Source organism: Tympanuchus pallidicinctus, unplaced genomic scaffold (genome assembly GCF_026119805.1).
Source record: "Tympanuchus pallidicinctus isolate F22 unplaced genomic scaffold, pur_lepc_1.0 scaffold3, whole genome shotgun sequence".
NCBI lineage: Eukaryota > Metazoa > Chordata > Aves > Galliformes > Phasianidae > Tympanuchus > Tympanuchus pallidicinctus.
The window spans coordinates 97,596,483-97,622,805 of record NW_026294747.1 but is presented as its reverse complement, the minus strand read 5'-3'; the positions used below and the strand labels follow the sequence as shown (position 1 = coordinate 97,622,805).

The 26,323-nt window shown below is 38.8% G+C and overlaps 1 protein-coding gene across 7 annotated transcripts in view; it reads right to left on the bottom strand.

Annotated features, from left to right (window-relative positions):
• Positions 1–26,323, bottom strand: part of RBMS3 (RNA binding motif single stranded interacting protein 3) — a 700,498-nt gene that overhangs the window by 45,288 nt on the left and 628,887 nt on the right. For all 7 annotated transcript variants that reach the window (XM_052695879.1, XM_052695880.1, XM_052695881.1 and 4 more), the window contains one exon: positions 24,071–24,121. In XM_052695879.1, the coding sequence (XP_052551839.1) occupies positions 24,071–24,121 (51 nt within the window). The remainder of the gene's footprint in view (positions 1–24,070; positions 24,122–26,323) is intronic.

The window sequence follows — 26,323 nt, the reverse complement described above, 5'->3', positions numbered from 1 at the left end:
CCACAAGCCCATATGCTTCATTTAGATTGCTAGGGAAACAGTGGTTTTTCATCCTTTTCTCCAACTTGCCACGGTAATAAAAGAAATTAACTATTACTATTTGCCTGGAAAAAAAAAAGGGAGCAATTTCCCTGGGGCCTGCTAACTTGAAGGGGCCCACTGAAGTAAAGACATGACATGTCACAGTGGGCATTTGAGACCAGACAGATCCTGGCTCCTCTTCTAATCCACTCTAGAGGGGAACAAGAAATCACAATTCTTTTGTTTTCTTCCTACCCTTCAGTTTATAAGTGCACTTGGGTGTGTTCTGGCTTCATATATCCATGCAATAGTGCTTTTGCTCTTTCAAGAACAGCCATAGCTAACAAAAACATCCTCACAATGCTCACATGAGGCTTAGCCTCCCCAGCAGACAGAGGAAACACATTGGCTGTGATTTACCCTAACCACTGAAACATACAGAACAAATCTTCTCCACTCCCTCCCTCTATCAGATTTCACAAAAATAACCATCATTTCATTCCATGTCAAAATAAGTACAGATTTCAAAACCTCAACACTATTAGTGGAAACAAATCTTTATTTCCTGCACAGAATTCTTGATCTATATCTCATTAGTGTGTGACACAAGCTAAAATGTTATGCTTGGCAATTCCATTCTGTTTATGCTCCTCAGCATATTTTCTCATGTGGACTAATTCCTTCATCCACTTTTCCAGAAGCTGGCATAAAATCCTAATAAAAAGAACCAGGAGTCTCTTTGCTCTAAACTAGCTTTTCTCAGGATCAGAATGGAGTTTCAGCTACTGAAATGAAAAGTAAACAATATTTCCTCTGCAAACAATTCTACTCTATTCTATTCCTTCATGACTACAGCCATATGTGAAAATTGACTTGATGGTAATTTCTAGTTCTATCAAGGTACAAAATGGAGTTTAAAGAACTGCACAATTAAAACATGAATTGGCATCAGCATCCTAAATTTTCACTTTCCTGCCCTAATGGGTTCAAATCAAACTTCAAAAAGGATTCTACATTTGCATCCTCAATAATCTAGTCTTTTATCTTCATTTAATAATAATTGTATATAGGAATAAAAAGGATATTACTATTTCTATTACACTCACTAGGGCTATTGGGCTAGTTATTTTGACATTTTTTTTTTTTTCAACATGAGGATAACTTTTTTAATGTGGTAGCATCCTGGCCTTCCCCAGGACTTAAGCCTTCTGGGCAAGGTGAGGCAGTCCTGTCTGTCTGTGTGTCTTCATGAAGTCATGGCAACGGACATTTGATCACATCAAATGTCTGAGGCACCCTACTGCTGATCTCTGCCTTTCTCGGCAAGATTTAGTACGCAGGTCATTTGGCAGGCACCAAGAGTGCCTAACTGGGTTTGCAGAGGAAATGTCTGTGATATTTCTTCTACATGCCCTTCTAGCCTTGTAACTGCAATGGCCAGTGACAGGACAGCAACTGTGATCTCTAACAGATGTGCTATGTTTCATATCCTGCCTGAAACCAGGAGGGATTTGCTCCATGCGAGCTGCAATTCAGCTGCTGTGCTAGAAGATTCACTTATTTGAAGGACAAACACTGACACTGGGAATGTCAGAAAATCTGAGGAACTGGCTAACAACACGAGATAAAAAGCAACCAAAGCTGTATATTACCACGTAGGTAATACAGCCCCATGCATCCACCAAAGGTAAGATGGCAAAAAGGCATCCTATGCAACTGGAGACAGAGTAAAATAGTACGGCTGTGCAGGGAGTTTAGTCCGCAGCACTAGAAGGACCTGATCAGAATCACAATCACTCTTAAATGGAAATGGCTGAAATGTCTCCAGCTTTCAGAAAAGCAACGTAATAGTACTCAATGAAGCACTGAGGAGATGTGCTAGTGTGCAGACAGCAGAGTGCTCCTCTATGAGCTCTCTAAGTCCTGAGAAGACAACAGTCAAGGGAGAAGTAGGTATCAGATTCTTGCAAGTCAGTTTACTACTGATGGTCAAAATAAATGAGAAAGAGCTCACGGTTCTTACACATGTTGTTCATGGATTGCATGGTGGTCCTTGTAATGTTGAGCCTGAGATGATTCTTGACCAGTTCAGAGCTAACTCTAAATCCAGGCCCAAATCTGTACCCTCACAGACATGCTGTTGCAGGGGTTACCAGGTGTCCCAAGAATCCAGCAATAGGGGAGGAGAGATTCTGCTGAGGCTCAGATCGCTGTGTCACTCTGAAATCCAGATAAAAACCCAACCTCCACTCTACATAAAAAGTATGCTGAATAATAGTTTTCAGACTTAAGTCGGTACATGGGAATCCAGTACTAAGCCACAGATCATGTTACGTAACAATTTGTTCCATTTTGACCTTGTAATTGAGAAATGCTGCCTTACTAGAGAGGACCAATTTCTGTATTTCCATCATGTTCTGTTTGATTTGTAATCCTATGTGTTAAATTTCAACGGAGCGCTTCTTAGCACAGTTTTCAAAACAAAATTATCCCAGCCCCGCCTTTCCTTTCATTAAAAAATAAAACAACAACTTTTCAAAGCATAAACACTGTATCACAGGTCCCAAACTATGTTTCATTTTCTCGATTCTTTGCCTCTCAAGGAAGGGTATGGTGAAAGGCACTCCATTCTGTACTGAGATTTGCCTTTTGAATGCTTAAATTTGGGTACCTAGCAGCGTCAGCTTGGTGACAGCACTCAAAAACAAGACTGAGGCATAAACATTCAGTAGTGACTTCTTACCTCATATTCCATCATTGCAACTCATGCCTTTACAAATTTTAACCATGATTTCTCTGCCAACAGACCACTTGCTGTTTGCATTCAACTGTACAAGCCAACTGTCAACAACACATGGCTTTTGCCACACCTGCATAACTCCACCATCTTCAGTGACTCCTGTGCAGATTTCCACTGTACTAAATAGCCAATATTACAGGCACAATCAGGAGAAAATGGTGCCGCAAAAATGTCCTTACCTAAATTTGTTTTTCCCTAATGCATAGACCAAAAGAAGCTAGTAAAGCTGATGGCAGCAGGCACAGGGAGCAAGCAATTCAAAAGTAACCTCATTGAAATTAGTGTGGTATGACTTATGCAAATGAAATCAAACCCAAGTTCTAACTTTTGTGTCAACGGTCACAAAACAGAAGTATATAAGGGCTGAACAGGTTTTCTAAGTAAAAATGTAATATTTCAAGTCCTCATTTGCTTAAGAGTACTTTCAGTGAGACCAGCTTGTATATTACAATAAATTTTGACATTCATAAGTCTCCCTTCTACAATAATAGAAGGGACTTCTAAGTGCTTAACAAACTACGTGATATATAGAGGCCTTGAGTGCTAGCTTGTTATTATAGGGTCCTGGCATAGTCTGGATCACCATCTGAACTTTCCCAGGTTCATGAGTGTTCAGACTTGGGATGCAGCTTGGGTCATTACAGTTCCAGGCCCTAAAGGAACAGATGGTTTTGATCACATCCTCCACTTCAAATTAATTATTAAGAAGAATCATTTAATCTCTCAACTCATACTGTGTAGACAATTTATAGAAAATGGTTAGTTTAAATCTACCTTGCTCCAAACGTCATTTATTTTCTTTTCAAGGAAGATGAAAATAATGATGAAATGCACTTTAAACTGACCCTCATGAGTTAAAGCTTCACCAGGTAAAACAGTCCAGTCAGGTTAAAAAAAAAAAACATGAAAAGTTCAAGGAAGATAGATTTTAGCTATTGCTATGCTGAAAAGAGGGAAAAGCAACTGATCCTACAAGGATCAGTTATTTTATTTTTAATACATCTGTACTGATTAAGAATGACTAAATTGAAATATTTCCTCTTCTTCTTTGTCCAGATAAAGTCGCTCTTGGGCCGAGACCTTCCTTATAAAGTTTCAGCCTGAAGCACATTTTTACAGCTGAATTATTATCCTTAAAATATGAGTTCATACTGGAAATGTTGGCAGCCCTCTTAACTATTGTATAGGACTGAGCGCAGCTGTAACGTGTTAAATATGTTGAAAGTACATGGAGGGAACACAGTGGCTCAGAGGATCAGTAATAGAATAGGGAGTCTCAACGCTGGGTCACTGGGTTGGGTTGTTGGGACTGAAAGTCATTATCAAACTACAGCTGTTCAGTTTTGTCCATGCATCAGCTGCCCACAGAGAGACACTCTCCATTCCAAAAGGACTGCAACTTGTGATGCCCAAAAGCATTCCCAAAGCACGTGAAGGGTGAGGGATAGTATTTTGCAGGTTAGCTCCATGTAAAAGAACACTGATAGATGGAAGGGACAGGCTTGCATGGCTGCTGCCTTGCATGCTGACTGTTCTAGGGAGAATGTCACTGCTGTGTCACATCAGGATGTTCTACTTTATCAAAAAGTTGCCACTTTCTGATGACTGATCCCCAAGCAGCCCACTTTCTACATTAACCGAATGGATCACATCCATCCCATCCCGTTGCCAGTTTCAGAGGAATTCCAGTGATATTAGTTAAATGAAAGGCAGAAAGCAGATAACAAAGTACATTTTCAGCCACCCACATACTGCAATGCCTAGAGTTACCGAATACTTTATTACTACCTCTGTCTACACTGTGGTAATATCTTGCTTGTTATTTGCCTCTCATTACAATTCATTTCAATCCACTTTAAAATAGTCATCAATTTTGGCAGATGAATGCCAAGACTTCTGCATATTCTGGGTTCGGGCTACTTGCTTAAAAGCAATTTTCTGCTCATCAATGAAAGAGAACATCAAAGCAACATGGACAAATTAAGACTGGGTTTCCTGCTTTAGCTTTCTAATGTGAATGGGTTTATCGGAGTAAATTAGCCAAATCTCTTTGGCATACATTTATTTACACTTTCGATTTATTACAGCTTTTAGGTGAACCACCATTTTCTATGAGTCACTATGAAAAGCATTTAACAGAACGACACAATGACAAAAAAAATTCACAGGTCTTAAGGATTATCAAAGAAAGAAGAGGTCAAGAACTGTCAAGGTCTTTTTCTAAATCCTTCTTTCATCCAACATAAGTCAATTCTTCAGGCTAGCAGGTAGCTAACTGGAAACAGTCTACTACCAAACATTGTTTTCTCAGACAGTGCTGAGCAACTTGCTCCACTGCCAGATAAAAATAAGATTGTTGCCCAGTACTGTGGTGAATGTACCAGAGCAAGTCTTTGACCCAAGCTGAATGATCAGCCTTTTGTAAGACAGATTAGGCAGCCAGGAGCTCAGGAAGACATCTTTTACACACAGGTAGAAGTGCTTCAGAGTTAAAAGACATACTACAGGCTGGAGGAAAAAAAGGCCAGCTGGACAGTACACAACCACTGCTGAGATGAACAGTAAATTATTCTGAAAGAGCACTTTGAGGGAGTATAAAATATACTGTGAATTCAGGTCACACTTGGCACATAATTGTGACCAAAGGAATGAAAAAATTGGAGCTGTCAAAATGCAGTGTTTCTACCATATTTCAAAATGACATGTCATTTCAGAATTTATCTAAATTTGAAGGAAAAAAAATCTAAAATTAGTTCAATAGACCAGAAATGAAAACAAAGATTATAGACATTTTGTCTTTATTCTTCTCTCCCTTTTCCCACTCCCAAGCTGTCTCCTGGAGTTGAGTCAAAACAACATTTTCACAACTTTTTCCATGTCACTACCCTCTCCCTTCTGCAGATTTTCACTTCGGGACAAGTTTTAGCATTATTATTTGATTCAACCCACAAAGCCAAATTTTATTATTCACAAAGTACTATATATGTAATAGCCTTGTCAGTCCTAGCCAGAGGCAAAGGGTAGCCTCAGAGGAAAAGGAAACAAGAAACATCTAAAGGAAGATAAATAGGAGCAAGATGATAGGCAAGTGGGTAATACTCCCATCTTCTCTTGAGAGCTATGTGCATAGAAAAAAGAGGGCTGTAATTAATTCCAGAGTGACGGAGACTCAAGGGCTGGACTCTTTGCACTGCATGGTTGTGAATCTTCGTTCTGTTTGAACCCCCTTCCACCAAAAACCAAACAAGCCCTTGTTTTTTCTTTGACATCAAAAGACACAACATAACTAACAGCAGATGTTCCGATAAACTCCAATAGAGACCAACATCTTGGCAGCCATATTTCTGTTCCACAGAGGCTTTTCCAAGCACACAGAAAATCCATTTGTGGGACTAAAAAGTACATGAAATGGTTTGTTTATAGTATTTTCTTTGTGGTATCTTCTTGTACTATTTCTACTATCTAGGAAATGCAGTATCATGAAAGATTCTGTTTTGTGGTGTTTCAGCCTTGCGTGACTGTGAGTGAATAAAAATCCAAAAAAAAAAAAAAAAAAAAAAAGATAAATGCAATACTTGAAACTAGATAGACACAAATTTTTAGCCATTTACAATTTCAGTGGTTAAAACCTCCATAATCCAACAACAGCAAAGTACAGATTAGTGAATTTGAAAATTTTGGCCTGAAATCCTGGCCCCATTGAAATCAATTAGTTTTGTCACTGACTTGAATGCTACTGGACTTTCACACTGTTTTAATCCTCAGAGATGGAAGCCAAACTCTGCATTACTATGTAGGTATCTAATAGATTTTTATACCACTTACAGATTGTCATTAATTAATTATACCAGGCAAGAATGATTCTGCTTTTGTCTTCAGATTTAGATTTTGATTCTCTCTCTATATATACATATATATATATATTGATTTTTTTTTCCCAACAGTCCAATTCTAAATTTTATGTTATTTTTATTTTCAACAGTGACTACTATATAGGTAACTGACAGCTGCCTGCAGACTTGTTTAATCAAGAAATAAAATCTTATTCTGTGGCAAGACAGTCATCTTGTCTAGAAGCTGAAGTAATTAATAAAGATAAGGACAACCAACCTGGGAACAGGAAGGCAGCGAGTCTAATAACAACTTCCAGTATGAAACCATCTAATAAATACTTGTTATGCACACTGAGAACAATCCTTAGGCTGAAACGTTGCCATAAATTATTCATACAAAAGTTTTGGACAGTAAACAAATTTATGAAGATAATGATCTCTTTGCAATTCATGAACAAAAAAAAAAGTGTGTGTGTGGGGGGGGAGGTCAATCCTCAGAATAAATCTCAATGTATAAACCTACCAGCTGTAGCCATAAAGTACTGATGCAGAGATTCACTGCAGAAATTTAAAAATAATCCCTGTGTGTTTTCTTCTTCCAGAAAGACAACTTTAAAGAGCAACTGTGATCAAAATGATTTAGCATATAGTCATTTGCTGTTCTTGACCAGAGCACTAATCACAAGTTAGGAATCAAAGCCCCCAGATTATAATGGTCAAATTAAATCAGAACTGTGCACAGCATTAGCCTCGGTCTGCACAAAACTAACAGCAAGCAAGCGTGAAACCTTCGTCAATACAGACTGCAAGGGGTTGTTGCAAATTTGGGAAACACTGATGTACATTTTTGTTTCATCTACCAAACTGCTTTGCCTCAATTGAGGATCCCTACTGAGTGACTAGGTGGTTTAAAAAGCTGAATGAATTTCACAATGGCAAAGTTTACTTCCAGTACATTTATTTAATGGTTGAGGCAACTGATGAAAGAGAAATAAAAATCTGATGAGGAAAAAAAAAAAAAAAAAATTAGACTAGAGCCTAGACTCCCCCAGGACAATTTCTTGTGCTTTGTATCCTCTGTACTGACAGACAACATATTTGCTTTCTAGCTAATTACCAACAAGACTAAAATTTTATATCTTTGATGTGCACGAGATCAAAGAATATTAGGAAATAAAAGTAAAATTAACATAATTGTCTTGTACAGCTATAATAAACTATGACAACGTCTACAATGACACTGCTCATCAGGAAAGCATAAACTAGAATCAATTGGACTGAACAAAAATCTTAACTTTGCTTCCTCAGCAGCTTCCAGCCTCTCCAGACACCTACCACTTGATCACAGATGTGCATCCAGAGCAAGATGCATTCTCCCAACAGGCTTATTTGACACCCCCAAGACCCACGGGAGCACCTGCTCATTCGTTGAGCCTTCACAAAAATGCGCTCCCTTCTGCAGACACAGCAGGCCAGCAGCTGGGGGAGAAGTAAAGGACTTCAAGGTCCAAAATCACATATCTCTACTACTTGATCTAAAAAATTAATTTCTATTTATTTATTTTACTACTACAATCCACCTCATGTGCACACAGATGGGGCAAAACCCCTCTTCGGGAGCATACTTTAGTAGTGCTCCTATTATGCATGTGTTGTAGTTAGTATGCTCACTTCAGGAAAAAAAAAAAATAGAGGAAGTGGTATTTAAGTATATATATGCCTCCAATTCATGACTAAAAAACCATGTTAGCAGCACTGCATTTTCTTTAAACTGTCTACAAGAGCAATACTAACCTGTGAAAACCAACAAACGTCTTATTGATCTGTCTGACATTTATGCATATATCATGTGTGTTTAGGCCAAAAATATACAGAATTTCTACTCTCTTACCAGATCAGACATGAGAAAAAACAAAAGGCAGCCAAAAGTAACTGCTTCAAAAGGGTAAAATGGAGTGGGAATGTTTGGATCAGTTCTGCTCATTAAGATGACATGAAAGGTTCACTTCTGTTTAGGAGCTGTGAGCTACTCCTCTGAGCAAAAACATTTTGAAGGTTTTATTTGTCATCAGGTGGCAGTGACAATGAAAAATGTCTATTGCACTTCAAGACAGCTGGTAATAAAGCAGTGTGGGGAACGACTGACAGAATAACAGTTATTGTACCAATGTAGCTTCTAAGTTTTTATAGCCACTCAGCTGGAATGGTACCATTGTATTAAAAGTGGTTTAGGGTATAAAAGACATTTGGTACAGAAGGACTCTCTCCCTCCCCACTGCTGTATCAGGAATCAGTCTAACAGCATTTGGGAAAAGCAGATCTTTTGCTTGATTGAATGAAGGTATTTTTACTGTATAGTTTTGCTTTAGTTCATGCAAGGGCAAGCCTGAAAATGTTTCCTTGCTGACAACTGCTTCATTCAGCACCCTTGCAAGAAGCTCCCAACAAATCGCTGTCTTCAAAGGCACATTGTTTTTGTTTGTTCTCATTGTAACAGATGTTTTGTATCATGTACTTCAACGAACTAATTCATCTGCAGAAGACCGCCTACTCTGGCTGGTGTACATCCAGCTGTGGAAATAGCTCAAGTGTCATCTGTGGCCACTTTCATTCCATACTTCTGATCTCACAGGATCTCAGTGACCGCATCCAAGCCCATAAAAAATAAACAGACCTGAGAACATCCTTTTAAAAATTTTCCAGCGGAGGAGTAATGCTACTCCAGGCAGGAAGCCTTTCTGGAAAGAATGTAACTGATGCTGAAGGAAGATTCACTCAGCTCTGGAAATCTCCTCCACAACATGCTGTTTTTGTTGTATGAACTACCCAGTCAGTATTAAGAAGCACTGGAGCACTGTCATGCGTGATTTTGATGGAGCTGAGAGCTTCTGACTAACTCAGTGCCATATCAATTAGCCCAAGCACCAGGCAATCAATTACCACTTCCCTAAATGTACTGAATTCCCATTAGGAGCTGCATATACCACAAGGCCAGTTCATCTCAACACACTGAGCACTTTTATATACTGTGGGTCTTCTACAATATATTTCTGAAGTAGAAAAAAAATCAATCTGAATTGCTCTGGATTCGAAGCATATCCCAGTTACAGCTGTGCCCCAAGATTAAAATGTATTAGTGGATTAAAAAAAGTCTGCATCTGTAAGAAGTCAATTACTGTTTCCTTTAAAGTGACCAAATAAAACATCCAGTACTAATAAAGAATAGACATTCTGAAAATGCCCTTAGAATCAGCTGGGATCACTTTATCACAAGTCAAAACATGTCTGGGATGGTGCAACCATTCCTTGATCAGCTTCCTAATAAGAAGGAACAAGTTGTGCTCTGAATTTGTTGAGAAGTCGACCACAGCTTCCCATAGGAACTGAAGAGTTCCTGATAAGATGCTGATCGTACACTTCAAGATCAGATCCACTGGGTTTCCTAATTACTTTCAAACCACTCAATCAAGTCACCCATTAAGAGGAAATGATTCAGTTGCAGACCTACTGAACTGAGAAACTAGGTGACCAAAACTCATTGTGGAACTTGAATTATCCACCTGTATAAGAGTGCTCACAATACGTCAAACCACAGAGTTAATTTCAGTTCAGAGAAGCAACTATGGCTGCATTTAATTAGGTACCTTGGCAGGATTTTTAATATTGTACAACGCCAATTATCGAAATATTTCAGAATCATTTCAAAAGCCTTTGAAAGCCTTCAGGAAAATTACAGCCTAGTACCAATCCTCAGAACTGATTCATCAGTTTTAGGAAGTTGCATTCCAACTCTGTAGAAAAGATTTTAAAACTTGCTGGCAACTGTCCTACATTTTAAAGCTATTGATTCATCTTTTCACTTCTGATCAAGCATACAAGCTTCAGACTTGCTATGCAGATATAAGCATGGGTCAGCTGCTTGAAGGTCTAACCAGATCACAGCAAAAGCTCACTGCCTGAAGAGCTCACTGACACACATGGAATTTGCTATAGTTACTAAATCAGAGGTTGGCAAAATGGATTGCCTCACAGGGAAGCCAAACAATTTCCCTTTAAAGTGCACTGACTTATCAGTACTAAATAACCAATGATACGTAGGGGAAAAATGGGTGCCAGTCAGAAGGCACTTTTGGGATTTCTTAGTTTTTCTCTGCCACACATTCTAACCTTCTGATTGTTCTGCTCTTGCTTGGCTTGGGTCCTCCTTCTGGAGCATGTCATAATGACAGACAGCACCCTTTGAAATAGAGAAGACACTTCTAAGAGGAAACTGCCACATTTGAGCAAAACTATTGTCCTTTAGAACATAAAACATATAAAAGCAATGCTTATGACGTGCCTAGGACATATACTGAATATTGGAATTGTTAACTTCAAAGAGTTTAATCACTCTTTACCCACAAGAATTTCAACAACACAAAAGAGTTAACATAGCCTTTTCTTCTGTGAGAAAAAGCATGAATTAATGTGGCATAACAACGGCTTACATATTGCCCAGCTGGGCCAAAAAGATGAAATGAAAGAGCAAGGCACTGTCACACACCACTTGACACAACTGCACTCACAGCACTGTCTTATTTACTACTCTATATGTCTGTTGAGCAAAATGATGAAAGTAGGTTCAAAGATGATTTGAGTGCAATGGTGTATTGGGTAGACAAGCACACATAATCATCAAAGAGATAAGCAGCTACAGATGCATTTTCTCTTTTGTTTCTCTCAGCCTGGTGACAGTTTGGATGATCTTAACTGTGGGTCATGGCTAAGCATCATACTCTCAAAGCCATGACTTTCACTACTGATAACCAACTAGAGGAGAGATTTGAATGGCATGTAAAATGCTGGGAAGTTTGACAAATGATAACATCTTGGTTCCTGTAATACTAAGTTCTCTCTGGTTAAATTATGCCCAAATTCTCCAAGATCTCATGTTAGATCTTCACAATAAGTTCACTTGCCTTACAGCAAAATAATCACCAGTATTCTGAATGGGTGACACTTATATACAATATTTTATTTATATTATCCCAGGGGAAACATCCGTGGTTACTATTCACTGAAGTACAAAGCCTAGAAGCTCAAAGCTTTGCACAACACCTACACAGATCCTGCAAAAGGCTTCTCAGTGTTAGAGTCAAAGCTGAATTCTCACCAGTGGATAAATAGGTCTTGATTTACCACCTTGGAAAGTGGAGACAAGAGGGTAAAAGTAGCATAGAGGGACTGGGAGCTACTCTAGGAGAGTTGCACCTGACTCTACCATGAACACTGGTATAGATTAGAAGTAAGTTTGCTGTTGTAAAATCAAACCTGGGCACTAAGCCCAAAATCACTTTTGGTAGCAGTAAAGTGCCAGACCACCTTTTCAGGACCATTTTTCTCCCCCCACCATGTCCAAAGCACTGACTGAAATTGGCCCCATAGTCAACTCAAATTAAAACCAATATAATCAAGTTGTTGAGCTACTGTGAAGATCTAGGCTGAAATGTTATAAAATTCATTATCAAAAGAATAGTAAGGCATGTGAACTGGGTGCTATGCTCTGCAGAAGACAGCATGAGAGCAGGGGTAATTGAACAACTCTTTCTCTTGAAATTCTTGTCAGTTCTCTGCTGTTTCTGGGGGAAGATGTGGCCTGTCGTAACCTCAGCTACTGTGATGGGTGGCTTTCATTGCTGGATCACATGCAAAATCAAAGAATCGTATGGGTTGGAAGGGACCTTCAGAGGTCTTCCAGTCCAACCCCTCTGCTATAAAAGTTTCCCTAGAGCAGATTTCATGGGAAAGCATCCAGGTGCACTTTGCATATTACCAGAGAAAGAGACTCCACAATCTCTCTGGGCTGCCTATTCCAGTGCTCTGTAATCCTCAAAATAAAGGAGTATTTCCTCATGATCATATGGAGCATCGTATGTTCTGATCTGTTTGTTGCCCATTGTCCTGTTGCTGGGCACTATTAAAAAGAGCCTGGCCCTATCCACTTGACTCCTGCCTTTTAGATATTTATAAGCATTGATAACACACCCTCTCAGTCTTTTTTAGATTTAACAGCCCTCTCAGTCCTTCCTCATGAGGGAGATGCTGCAGGACTCAAACCATCTTTGCGGCCCCCTCTGGCCTCTCTCCAGAAGTTCCTTATCTTTTTTAAACTGACAAGTCCGTAAATATATACAGTACTCCAGACGTGGCCTCACCAGAGCAGAGTACAGGGGGACGATCACCTCCCTTGACCTGCTGGCCATACTCTTTTTAATTCACCTGGGATACTATTAGTCTTCTTGGCCTTAAGGGCACACTGCTTGCTCACAGTCAACCTGTGTGCCACCAGGACATCCATGTGTTTGTTTGAAAAGCTCCTTTCCAGCAGGTCAGCATCTAATCTGTTGTATAACCAATGAATGTACAGATGTTATAATTATGAAATGTACCAGAGAGTTTATTATATCCAAAGAGAATAGACAGAATGCTTACCCATATCCTGGGCTCACTATGAAACTCCAGAGGAGGGATCTTCAGAAAAGATCCTTCCCTATTGATAGGCAGCTCTTAAATGAGTCTAGGAGAGGTGCAGCCAGGCTCCACCCCTTCCAGTAGCACAGGTGAATCGCCTTCACCTGTGCTCCCGTGGCTGACTCAGTGCCCGCCTCAGGTGATCAATCAGAGGTTCAGGCTGTGATTCAGCAGTTCCCATACACCTGTACTGATGTGTGTGGTGAACTTAGAGCGAGAGTTAATGAGGGAACTACAGCTTTGCTACTTCTGCAGACATGAATCAGAGAGAAAGGCTGCTGCATCAATAGGATGAGAGGGAATGGCCTCAAAGTGGCACAAGGGGAGGTTCAGGTTAGATAATAAGAAAAAATTATTCTCTGAAAGAGTGGTTATGCACTGGAATGGTCTGCCCTGGAGGTGTTTAAAAAACATATACGTGTGGAACTAACAGTGGGCAAACACTGTCAGCCCACTGAGAAAGCCAGGCAAGCCAGGAGCAGTGGCAGCAGTATAGATGACCAGCTTTACCACAGCATGTCTCTCCCACTACCTGCCACCAGGAAAAACAAGACTGCCTCTAGTCTCAGCCATGTCAGATGCGGGACATCTGCGAAAGTGACGCCTACGCTCTTGGCGAGTAGCAGGCCATAGACCAGTAATTTCCAAAGCTGCAAGCAGGAGCTTTTATTGATCGCGCTAAAGAGGAAGGCTATCAAGCTGGGAGCTGACACAGCCTCACATCCTGTGTGGATTGGGCAAAGAGGGGTGCATAATGATTTACAGATTGTCATACTGGAAAAGTACAAAGGCTGTTTGAAAGCAAGCCGTTCTCTGTGTGAATCATATGCAACCCTCTTGTCCCACCACAGAGATAAGTAGCGGGGTGTCAACCCTGTGATCCTCAGCTTTGAGCTGAAGAAATGTTCCAAGTTATTCTGGACCAAGGCCTGGATCAGGACTCTGCACGTGTTTTTTTCTGAGTGTTACAGTTTTTCAAGAGGCAAAAGTAGACATTTGATAATGAAAAAATCAATTTTTTTTCCCTGCTTTGGGATGTGTGTGTTGTGTGTAGAAGAAAGGGATATCTTCCACTCAGTTGCTTCCTATAAATGTACTACAGCTGGGATTTAGAATGTGAGAGACGAGGCTTCTTCTGGGCAACAAGGCCTGCAGGGATTTAATAAAAGCTCCCAGGTAACTTATTCAAAAGGCAGGGACTGGGAAAACTCTGCAGACATCCTTTAACTAGGTACATTCAAGACTGTTGTCAGTAATAAAAAATAACAAATTGCATTTAAACCACAGTTAGAAGCAGTGAAATTTCAAGTTCTGATTTCCCCTTTCCTTTTAACAATAGACCTTTTGATAAGAAAGCCTACTCTGCTGGAACTGCGTCTCTCTTTGGCAGGTAGTCCAAAAAATAATCCTTCAGCAGTTTGACTAAATAACAACTCAGCACTCTTTCAAAATTCTTCTGACTTTGTTGATATATCACTGTTTTACACAACTCATTTTCATCAGTCTACTATGAAACAGTCAAGGAATGTTCAGTGTTTATACTATTATATTTCTCTATTTGTTTTTGCAATCGTGTAAGAAAAAGAAGTTGAAACCATACTCTCAGCAATGTTCAGATACCACTGATTCTTAACAAGAAGCTTTTTGACACATACACTTGAATGCATGGACTTAGAACAGACATTCCTAATTTACACCAATTTGAGAAGAAAACACGGACATTCCTAATTTGCAACAGTTTGAGAAGAAAACAAGGGCATGAGGTTACAGCCTAAAAAGTGTAATTAAATGATCAGTCTGCTTAACTTCAACTTGATTTCAGGACTGAAATCAGTTTAGCAAAGATACACATGATTTTATCTAGAGCTGCCTCTGTACTGCAAAGCTTAGGTCAATATTACATTCTCTATAAAGACATTTGATCTGAAAAGAAAGCATTTCATTTAATAAAATAAAAAATGAATGGCAAATACAGTTAGACTATATTAAATAATGAGCTATTACTTATGATATCTTAGGAGTTTCTAACTTCCAGGAGGTCAAATCAAACTATATTTTTATGTTTGATATTAAAAAAAGTTAGCACTTCATCTGCAAAAATAATTAAAAAATAATTATCATGCAATCACATGCAATAAAGTACTCAAAGAGTACTTTAAAAAAAAAAAAAGAGAGAGATACGAGTATTAATGCTGTTCTAAAAAGAGTTACAGTACTGTGTGCATTGGCTGTCCTAGAAATATGAATTCAAAGCGAAACAGATCCAAAGAACAGTCAGTGTAACAGCCAGAGGTACAAACCTGCTAAGCGACTGCAAATGCATTGTGATGTTAGCATAATTAGCTCAGCAAACAAAGATGCAGGTGAAATTTTTGCCTATAAATGAATGTAGAAAACATCTAGAAGAGAGCTTTTCTGAAGAGAGAGGGGAATGTTTGGCCAGGAGCAGACAGATGTCAAATAAGCAGGAGTACATTTCGGTTGGAAATTAAAAATGCAGTTCTAAGCTTCAGAGCAAAGGTGTTCTGAAATAAGACTCCAGACAGAATTAGCAAGAGGCAAAAAAAATCTAACTATTTAATCAGGTTTTGGAAGGGATTATATACGGTTCTTGGATATAGCTGGAATTCTGGGTCTTACAGACTGGCCACTAGCTCCCTGAAGGACAATTTTTAAATTTTTTTGCACAATTCCTCTGCTGGATAATCATGATGTAATCACAAGTAATAAATACATTAGCTAATTTCTCCTACTTAGATAAATTGGTCCTTGAATGCACTTGCATAACCTAATGGTAATTTATGATAGTGCTTTTGTTCTAAGAATTATGTGTGTGCCAGAGTCTCTTTCATCAACTTTTTGCTGCAGGCGTGATTCTCTTCTCATTCTTACTACTTCACACCTTCATAACTCAATTTTCTAAAGTCAGGTTAACTCTTGATTTATACCAGCAAAATTAGACCCAACATTTCCCCTTGTAATCAAGACAGATTTATTTTAATATTTAACAAGACAACTCTAAATGTTAATAATATAACTGTTGTGCTTAAAGTTCTTGTTCCACCAGACATTTCACAAGCGGCCAGTAAAAGCTATTTAGTGGTATGACAGTTCTGTAAGCTAAATAGGTGGTGGTAAGAAAACAAAAGACAAATCAGAAACTGAGGCTGAGAAGGAAGATGATTTCCTTAAGGCCATGCACAAGATCAGTGGCAGAAGAAAAATCATTTATCATTAAGTGCTCTAAGTGTGTGAGTCTTCTGAAATCAGTGTGAGGAAATGCAGGCTTAGGTCAGAAAGGAGCTCCAGCAAAAATGAATATTGCCATACATTACACGTACATGAAAAAATATTCATGATTTCCATTTGGAATTTGCTGTCACAGAATTCTCTATGTCAAAAACCTCCATGAATAGCATATTTAAAAAAAAATAGTTACAGTAATTTGCAAATTACACCTTGATTCCTTCATAACTCATTCCTCTTCAGTCATGTATAAAACGATATTTTGTCAAAAGACTCCAACTCGACTTGTCCCTGCACTAGAAGGAACTCACATTTGTGACTTTGTGAAGTTGTGTCAGTCTTCATAACTCTTACGCTGGAATCATCACAGTTACAGTGCTGCTCCAGCATTTCTCCAGAATCATAGAATGGCCTGGGTTGAAAAGTACCACAATGATCATGGAGTTTCAACCCCCCTGCGATGTGTAGGGTCGCCAACCACCAGAGCAGGCTAGCTGTACAATAATACTGTTCCTTAATACTGCTCTTTTGGGTTCACAGGGCTGCCCTGTTCCCCAAAGCTGCCCAGTGCCTCACCTCTAATGGAAATGAAATTTTTCCACAATGCACAGATGGGAGTTGTGAAGCACAAAGGAAATACAGCTCCCTTTCTGCTGGAGAACTGTTCAGCAGCAACAACCTCTATCCTTATCTGCAGTATGGAAATGAGAACCATGTCTTCATCATGGGAAAGAGACCCACCACCGTGTGCAGCAGGCAACAACAGTAGATAACTCCCAGCCTTGTCACTAATAGTGCGAATCCTCAGCGCTGCCAGAGCACAGAGCTTTTTCAAAGCTTTTCACTGCTGGTGGCGGATGAAAATTGCTGCCTTTCCTTTCCACCCTCACAGAATATGCACATTTGGCAATTACAGTATACAACCATCTGTGTTTCAAGGGGGATTGTGTCCTGCTTACTACAAGAATATCAGACAGAAATCTACATTCACTTAACCCAGTGTAGCAAAGCATTCACTGCAGAGGTTGAAGTATTACTATCCTCTGCAAAACAACGGACGTTACTGCAAAAAAATAAGAGATGGTCCATGATAGAGGATAATTATGACAAGACTGTACTACACCTGTACCACAGGCCTCGCTTGCTCACAGGACGCAGCATGCAAAAGCAAAGCACAATACAGAGGGAAAAATATTTGATGGTGAATTACACTGAAAAATCATCTGTCAAAATTATATCATATGCTTACCTAATTCACCCTTCTGCTGAGCCTGTTAATTTTTGCACACTCATCATTCTAACTCTTGGACTATAATTAATACCATGTGCTTATGTAGTCCATTACTCCTTACTGATCCTATCTCTTTCCTTCTACTTGTTTGTCTACAACCTGGACAATAACTAAAATGGTAAGTGGTGATCAAATGAGAAATTTCTTGCTCAAAATGGCAAACGTTACATATGAACCTTACAGGCTGTGCTCAAGCTTTTGACTCCATAAATTTAAAACTTTGTGTAAATACAAATCTACATGTAACCCAAGACACACATGCTACATATGTTATACAAAGTACAAAATTAGTGATTTTCAGTCTTAGTAAATGTACGTGAAACTGGAAAACTTAAAACAGACTACAGGCTTTGTACAAAATTAGACATTGATTTTTTTTTTTTTTAAACACACTACATTCTTCCACAGAAGGTACTCTAATGTCTATTGATTAATAACTGTATTTTAAAATATAGCCCCCTTTGATAAACCTTACTGCTTTTAAACAGTTGTCATGTCAAGATTTTTCTTGACAATGAATGTTGACAGTTAAGGTTACATCTTTTCTGTTAAAGAGAAATCAATATTCCATAACCACTATATCTCTCAACCAGAAATTCCTGACTTCGGAGTCTTTGGAGTATCTCTAAGATTTAGTGTCAGCCTTCTTCTCCAAACATCTTTTCCTTTTCCATTTATAGATTTGTATTATATATATATATTTTTCCCCCCAGTAACATGAATGTCCTTTAAAATGTTTTAGACTGTTGGTTTATCCATTTAGTATTCATATTATCTGTAGAACACATGAAAATAAAATTTACTAGAACTCTTATGTCTTTTTAAGATTAAAGAGCAACACGAAAGTTCCTCAAATGCAATGGATTGTCTGCTGGAAAGGCTTGTGGTTCTCCTGTCCGCATCTTCTAACTGAATCCATATGTGGTGTGTCTTTCTGCCATCACAAAAACACCCAATTTCACTAGGGGGCTCCAGCAGAGTGTCAAAAAAAAAAAAGGGTTGGAAATCTAACTCGAATAAGGCTTTTTCTGCCATTCAGATTAATTCATACTAATTTCTGCAACAGCAGAACAAATGACTGCATCAGTACTTTGATATGATTCCAGAAGAACTGAATAATCAGACATACAAGACTCTATGCTTGAGCATGATGTGTGACCTGGGTAAATTGTTTACACTTATTCCCTGTTACAGAGGTGTGAGCTTGGGTGACAGGCACTGCTTTTCAAGCCTCCTCAGGCAGACAGCCCAGTACTCTCCTTACACCACTGCAGCTGGCACTAGAGAGGGTCAGTCAGAGCATGTCCAACTGAGGCTGAAATTACCCAATTAGTAGAAGAGGCAACTTCTAAAAAAGGCCAGTGCTGGGCAAGAGGCAGGCAGAAATGACCTCATGCAAGCCTGCTTGTCCCAAAGGAACATTGCCAATTACCGTCTTGATTATCAGAGTTATAGAATTGGCAGTCCTTGATTTTCTGCCTCGGGAAACACTGAAATTAAAATTGTTCAGCAAAACTTTGGCACTGGTATTTGGTGAGTTATTTCAACCTCTAAACTCTTTAGCTTTAAAAGTTCAAGTAAGTTCACGTTCAAAGGATCTCTTAAAAACACACATCTAAAAGTTAAAAGAATAGCTGGAGATTCCAATTTCCAAGGATTATTTCCTGTTTACTTTTCATACCATCTAGCTGAACTCTCACATTTCATCTTGGATGCAGGACTCAGCTGTCTGCAAAGGACATACTTTGTTCCCTTACTTATACATCCAAATGTAAGATCGACTCCTGGCTCTGTTTGCTAAAAAGGTAGAGCAACAAACGTGAGGTAAAGAAAGCAGCCTTGGGAGAGGGACACAGAAGGGAGCACAAGGAACTTCTTTGTTCGAGAGTGTAGGAATCAAAACACTGAAACTGCTGTGGTATTTTGGGTACTGTCCAAAACAACAGAGTTGCTAGTGAGAAAATGAAAACTGATATATTTCAGTTGGACAGTTTGTACTTTTTAAGCTGCATTCACACACAACAATCAAAAGGCAAGATTCTGGAGTCGCTACACAGCCTCGCATCACACCAAAACAGGGGTTTCATGCTGCTTATGAAATAATTAATATTTTTGTTTTTGATGTTAAAGAAGAACAATAATGACACTGGTTACGACATCAACCTTTCTAAAAGGGCTGTACGGGCTTGAGAAATGTGCAGAAGAGCATTTCTCCCAAGTGCACTTTATCAGTAGTAGATTTTTTGCATATTGCTGGCACATTCCTTCTCCACAAACTGCTCAAGACTGAGAAGAACACCTATTTGTGTACATAAGTTAATTGTTGTGGGAGCGCAGTTTTATTAGAAAATAAAAGCCAGTATGTACACACAGTACTAGTGTAGAGCATTTCTGTTGGTTCACTAAAAAATTGCCTTTAGAGGCAGGAGTACACACATGATGTGCAATAAAGACCTGTACAAAAAAAGTTTTACACAAATGTCATTGTTAATAAAAATTGAAGATTATCTGTACATGAACTGAGCGTAGATCATGGTTTTCAATGTTTTTCCCGAACCACCAAACGGCTTCTAGGGACTGCAGGAAAAGCATATTAATATGGTAAATATTATACATCGCTATAATAACATTTATCCCTTATATGTTTTAATTCTCTCATTGCTATCCATCTACCCTTATCCTAAGGCGGTGAAGAAATAAAAGAATCCTTTAAAGAAGGGATGAGTTTGAACTGTACTTTGAAAGATACAAAGATTAACTAAATGGAGCCTAGACTGTGATCAGTAGATTACATACTGTGCCAAATACGAGCCCAACTCCACATGACCATAACTCTTTGGGAGCTTGTCTTCCATTGGAGCTGATGTCACATGGAAAAACAAGAAAACTGGTGAAAGTGAGGCATTCTTACTTGCACACAGTATAATCAATATGGTCATAAAATGGTGAAGGCTCCATTTACAAAGAATGCATTTTCAACTGTTTGAGTCACACATGAGCTTAAAGGCATGCAAATCTGGGATCCTATTTCCCAAAACTCTGAAGGTTGTGCAAGCACAAAGATTTGGGAGTTATGACCCTTTTATTTCAGCATGTTACTGGTTATTCTGAAACATCAGTACTTCCTCAACACATCTGATGTTACTTTTCCATGGCTCTTTGCCATAAAGCTAGTAAAATTCAAAGCTAAAACCAACCCTACCTTTTTAAAATGCTATCGCTCTTTGGCATCAACCTACTATATGAAGTTTAAAAGTTACAGGGAAAATCAAGAGTAAATTATGCTATAACTGAGGAGCCCTGGGCTGCCCCATTTGACTTCAGAAAAATATTTCCCAGTATTTCTGACTGTTTTCTTCTTACAGAAAGTCATTTTGGTTACTCATTGTTTTAATGAGATCACAAAAGAAAGACAGACAAGGCTGGAGAGGGGAAAGCAATATCTGCACTTATTTTCCAGGTAATGGAATATGTTGCAGCTATCTATTAGAATCATAGTTAAAAAACTATAGAAAGAATCAGAGATAGAGTATTTTATATTTACTATAGTGTTCTTTGAATTCACCAAGTGAACAAAAACAGAACGCACACATCAGGAAGATGTGACTGAACTCGATATACAAAGGGAAATAAATGACCAAAACCTCCACCAGGCCAACCTACTGCAGAGGGCTATCAGCAAAAACGGAGCATGGTGTTTACATGACAGTGGACAGAGAGGTGACATAAAAGCAGAGATGGTCATGCAAAGAAGAGGCCGGCAGAGGCAGGGTGGTGATGCTGCACAGCACAGCTCTTTCCTCATGTCAGCAAGCTTGCCAGTCTGGGAGCAAGCTGTCCTGTCTGTGCATGGCATGCTGAATGAAAACCTCCTTTGTCTCCTCTATAGCACAGGCCTGATTCTTTTTCTGTCACGGGGGACACTATGTGGTATTAAATTATACGTAAGTATCAAGTAGGAGCTTCCTTCTGAAATGAAAAACTAATCATCCAGTAACATAATTTAGTGGATATTTATAATAAAAACAAAGAATTAACCGCTGGCATTTGAACAATTCAAACTGTGCTGTAAGAGTTCATCTTTATTCAGAAAGAATAATACAGGCTTAACAAAATGTTCTCCTTCCTGGGGCAAGGGGAATGTAATATTTATCTGCACTGGTTTCCAATGGGATATCATGCACCGCAATCAATCATCTCATAAAATACTGTGAAGTAAAGTGGTAGCAATTTAGATAATAACATGGCAAACTAAGTTACAGAAGAAACAAAAAGCTAAGTGAATTAGAAAGTTCCCAGTTCCATCAAATCACTGGGTCTTACATTCTGCCAGCCTTGTCACAATCTTTTCTTCATACTTTTTTAAGCTATGGAGTTGCCTAGAATAGTCTCCATACTTAACATGAAAGCAAACTTACTGTGGACAATGATTCTTTATTTTCTTTCAAAATAGGCCATCAATTCTCATAGTTTGCTGTGCGGTAATTCTCTGGCCATTTTTCAGACATTTCTAATAAAGAATTAATCTCTGAATGAAATCTGGAGAATGGTAGTTCTGCCTTTCTGTCTTCAGTTCTGAAGTCCTCCTGTCCATTTATTTAAGAACATAAATCTTGGGAAACATGTAGGAAAAATCTTTCAGTGAAAGGACCGGATTTGGTACAGACAACACATAGAGATAGCCCACAACGGCAGTGACACTGAAACTGAAATGTTAAACCTCTTGTCCGTTCTCCCTCTGCTTTTCCACATAAAAGTACACATCCTTTCATTGTGTTAGCAATGAACACAAATATAACTTGGCATATTCAGGATGCTACTCACTATAAAAATTATTTTTCTCTTCACAGCCCTTTACCAAGGGGTAAGCACATCCAATCAGTACACCGAAATAACTCACTGCTTCTGGTAGTGCAGAAAAATGCTTTGCTGAACATGGTCAAATAAAACTCAAACACATCTATAAACAAAGACTGGAATTGGTAAAGTGCTTATGTTCCTTCTTTTTGAAATGGAATATTTCCACAAGGATCAGAGATCCTTTGGCTTCCACAAGTCTGATATTTCCTCATATCCACACTTCTCAAATTTCTTCTGGTCTGCAAGTAAACCCAAATACTTAGAATACAGAATTGATTGTTCAATACAGTTTGGCTTCCTACAACAAACACAGCAGTAGCTTTATTCCACTGAGATGGAAATCTCTGCCAGGACCTGGAGAGTGGTACAGCACCACAGAGGTGGGAATTGGGCTTCCTGGAGACAGTCAGTCACACTCTACAGTCACTGCCTAGTTAGACAAAACTGAAAAACCAGTCTCCAAAGAACACAGAGCTTTTAACTCCCCTTCCAAAGATATGGAAGGGGACTTAAAAGTGGGATGAGAATCCTGCACTACTAAAAAGGTATGTAGGGTAATTGTATCCAGATTTTTGCATAGCTAATTCTAACCGGAAAGGAACAGGAGATGTTAATGTATTGTGAGGTCAAAACATTTGAACACAAATTAACATAATGAATATCCTAATGTACACATAATAAACAAGTCTGAACTATGGAACTTCATTTTTGTTTTACTCTCACTTGAATCGATATAACAATACTCAGGTGGAATACACATTAGAATTTTGATTAATGACACTGTAGAATGGATCCATGCATGAAAAACGGATCAAACAGAGGAAACAAAACTAAAACAATCTGTAGGTAGTGCTGTTCAATATATTCTTTCCATCTGAGACATCACTAATATTTAGGCAAAGTGCATCAAAACAGAGGTAAAAAAAATAATTCACCTCTAACAAATGGTATTACAAGTTTAATGCAGATACAAATAGCATCTATAAGCTGATGAAAGATAAAAATTTACTCAGAAATAAAAAGAGTTGAGTGGTCAAATCATAAAAGAGATTCGGGTTAAGCAGAGATTCTGCAAGACAGCTGTGTTTCACCCTTTTCAGTACTTGAAATGCAATATTGAGGCATTGAGGATTCTTTAAAGTATATACAACTACAAAGGACTTATTTGATGGATAAGCATATAAGGGAAGGCTAATGTGTTGAACCTGGCAATTCAAAGTATGCAGGAATGTGGCTACCTTGCAGACTGCAAAGCAAAGCTTCAGAAGTTCGACTTTAGATCTAGTTATTCTCTTATAGTCAATGCAGTTAGATAATATATCACCCATCCTCCTCTTTTCACTAAATCAAATAGTGTTCCTAAAAGAAGCAAAAACTTTGCAGCAGAGGGATATTGTCAAAAGAGCAGCTGGCTGCTCTTACACGACCTAGGACTTTCCTGTGGCTGACAAGCAGTGTAAGGCTACAGTGTAAGCATTTTTAGTTGAATATTAACTAGTATCTACTTACTGTTGGTTGCATAACATATGGCGGATGAGGCATCCAGGAAGTACTCTGGACCTGCATATCAAATACTTTCTATTAGCACAGAAAAGCTTAAAACAGAACCCCAATAATTTACTTGAAAATATTATTTATATTGCAACTACAGAGCTAATTTTAGAAAAAGACTCAAGGCATGTAGCTCAATGTAAACATGATTTATGCATCATAAAGTTACTGACAAAGAAAAAAGCTTTCAAACTGTGTTTGATATTTCCACCAAATTCAGAAGTCCTAGAGATTGCACCACCTCTGTGATCCACATTATTTAATCTCATAGAGAATTATTCAATATTCCATGTTGTCTTAATTCTTCATTTGTATTGTCTGCTTTCATCCATCAATGTAACTGTGAACATGTCTTTGAAACTTTGAAATGTATAAAATTTTCAGAGATTCTAGAATGATTTATCCTGTTTTCAGGAAGAGCAGAAGATCTAATTTAGAGCTTTTGAAGCTCACTATGATTGAAAGCTTCCATAGTGTAGTTAACTTAAGATGCCCTTGTCCATAGAAGCAGCTCCTGCCTTGGGCATCATGGCATCCATTCTCAGCAGAACTCAGTATGCCTCACTGAAGCCTTTCTTTGTTGTTTTGTCTGACTACTGACATGTAACAGATTACACAGATAAATCAGTTTTACTAACAATTAAGTGCATTACAAAGTTCTTGTGTATTTGTGGTAACATCTCTGAGCCATAACTACCTCTTCTGCTAAGCATGAATGGCCCACGTGTTATTGTAACTCAAGAGCCAATCTCAAGAATTGTGTCTTGATTCTTTCTGTGTCAATTTGGGGACCACAACACATGAGAAGTACATGAAAATATATCTGTGCTATAGCCATCAGTGGGCAGTCACTACCTCCACACTCACAGAAAAGAACATGTGGTATCTCAGGCTGAACACAAACAAGGGTGTATAGGAGAAAGCCAAAAAGTCTTGATTTTCCATATACCCTGTGATTTTGTTCATTAAGCAAGTGAGAATTAACTGTGTAGTTTTGTGCTTTAGCATTTTTTGAAATTGGCTAAAGCAGAGTTTTTGTTGAAAAGCAAGTTCACTGTAACAGTTTTAGAACCAAAACCAGAGCACACACATGCAAACACACACTACTACAAAAATTTCTATTGTGAATCCCCAATAGCTAAAAAGATTAGTGCTCTAATGAGCTTGATGCTGTTCAATCTTCCCCTCCTTCTAGTTCCTCCTCTGTGCCAAGGCAAATGTCTTTGGGCTTCAACTATAAACTACCAAGTAAGAATGATCTGGATTTTAGAAAACAAAACAAAACAAATGGCAACAAAATGTTTTTTGATTTAAATGTGTCAAACCATGAACTGATGCAAATTTACTGAATTCATCTCACCAAAGCAACTTTTTGTTTGGTGTTACATAGCTACCTAAAATGAAACAACACAGAAGTCAAAGAAAATTACAAGAATCCTTTATCTTTGACGATCAGGTTTGAAGCACAGTTTGTGTACAACATTGCCTGTAGATAAATAAACATTATCTGAGGGGAAAAAAAAAACAAAAACAAAAACAAAACACCCAAAAACATTAAATCTCCCCCCAGAAAATGCACAGCAAATGAATTCCAACAGTAAGAACAGTTTCTCATCTAGGACTCAGGTCTGGAAGAGTACTGGCAGCACAGGACAGCAATAACTAGGGCAATCCTGGATATATGTACACACTGGATAAAGAGGACCCTGCACAAAGTTATCTGGGAGTTCTAGACAGTGGAAAGTTGAATTTGAGTCAGCAGTGTGGCCAGGCAGCCCAAAGGGCCAACTGCACCCCGGGGTGCATCAGGCCCACACTGCCAGTTAGTTGACAGAAGGGATTGTCTTGAATTGAGGTGCAGCTTTGGGTGCCACACTATAAAAAAGACATAAAACTATGAGAGAGCGTACAAAGGAGGGCTACAAAGATGGGGAAGGGTCTGGAGGGCAAGATGTACAAGGAGGCCTTCATTGCAGCTGCAGCTCCTTACAGGGGGCAGAGGGGCAGTGCTGAGCTCTGGTCTCTGTGACAGCAACAGGAGCCAAGGGAACAGCATGGAGCTGTGTCAGGGGAGGGTCCGGTTGGAGATTAGGGAAAGGTTCTGCACTAGAAGGTGGTGAGCATGGAACAAGCTCCCACAGGGGAATGAGCATGGCCCCAAGCTGCTGGAGTTCAAGGAGCATCTTTACAGACCTCTCAGACATAAGGTTT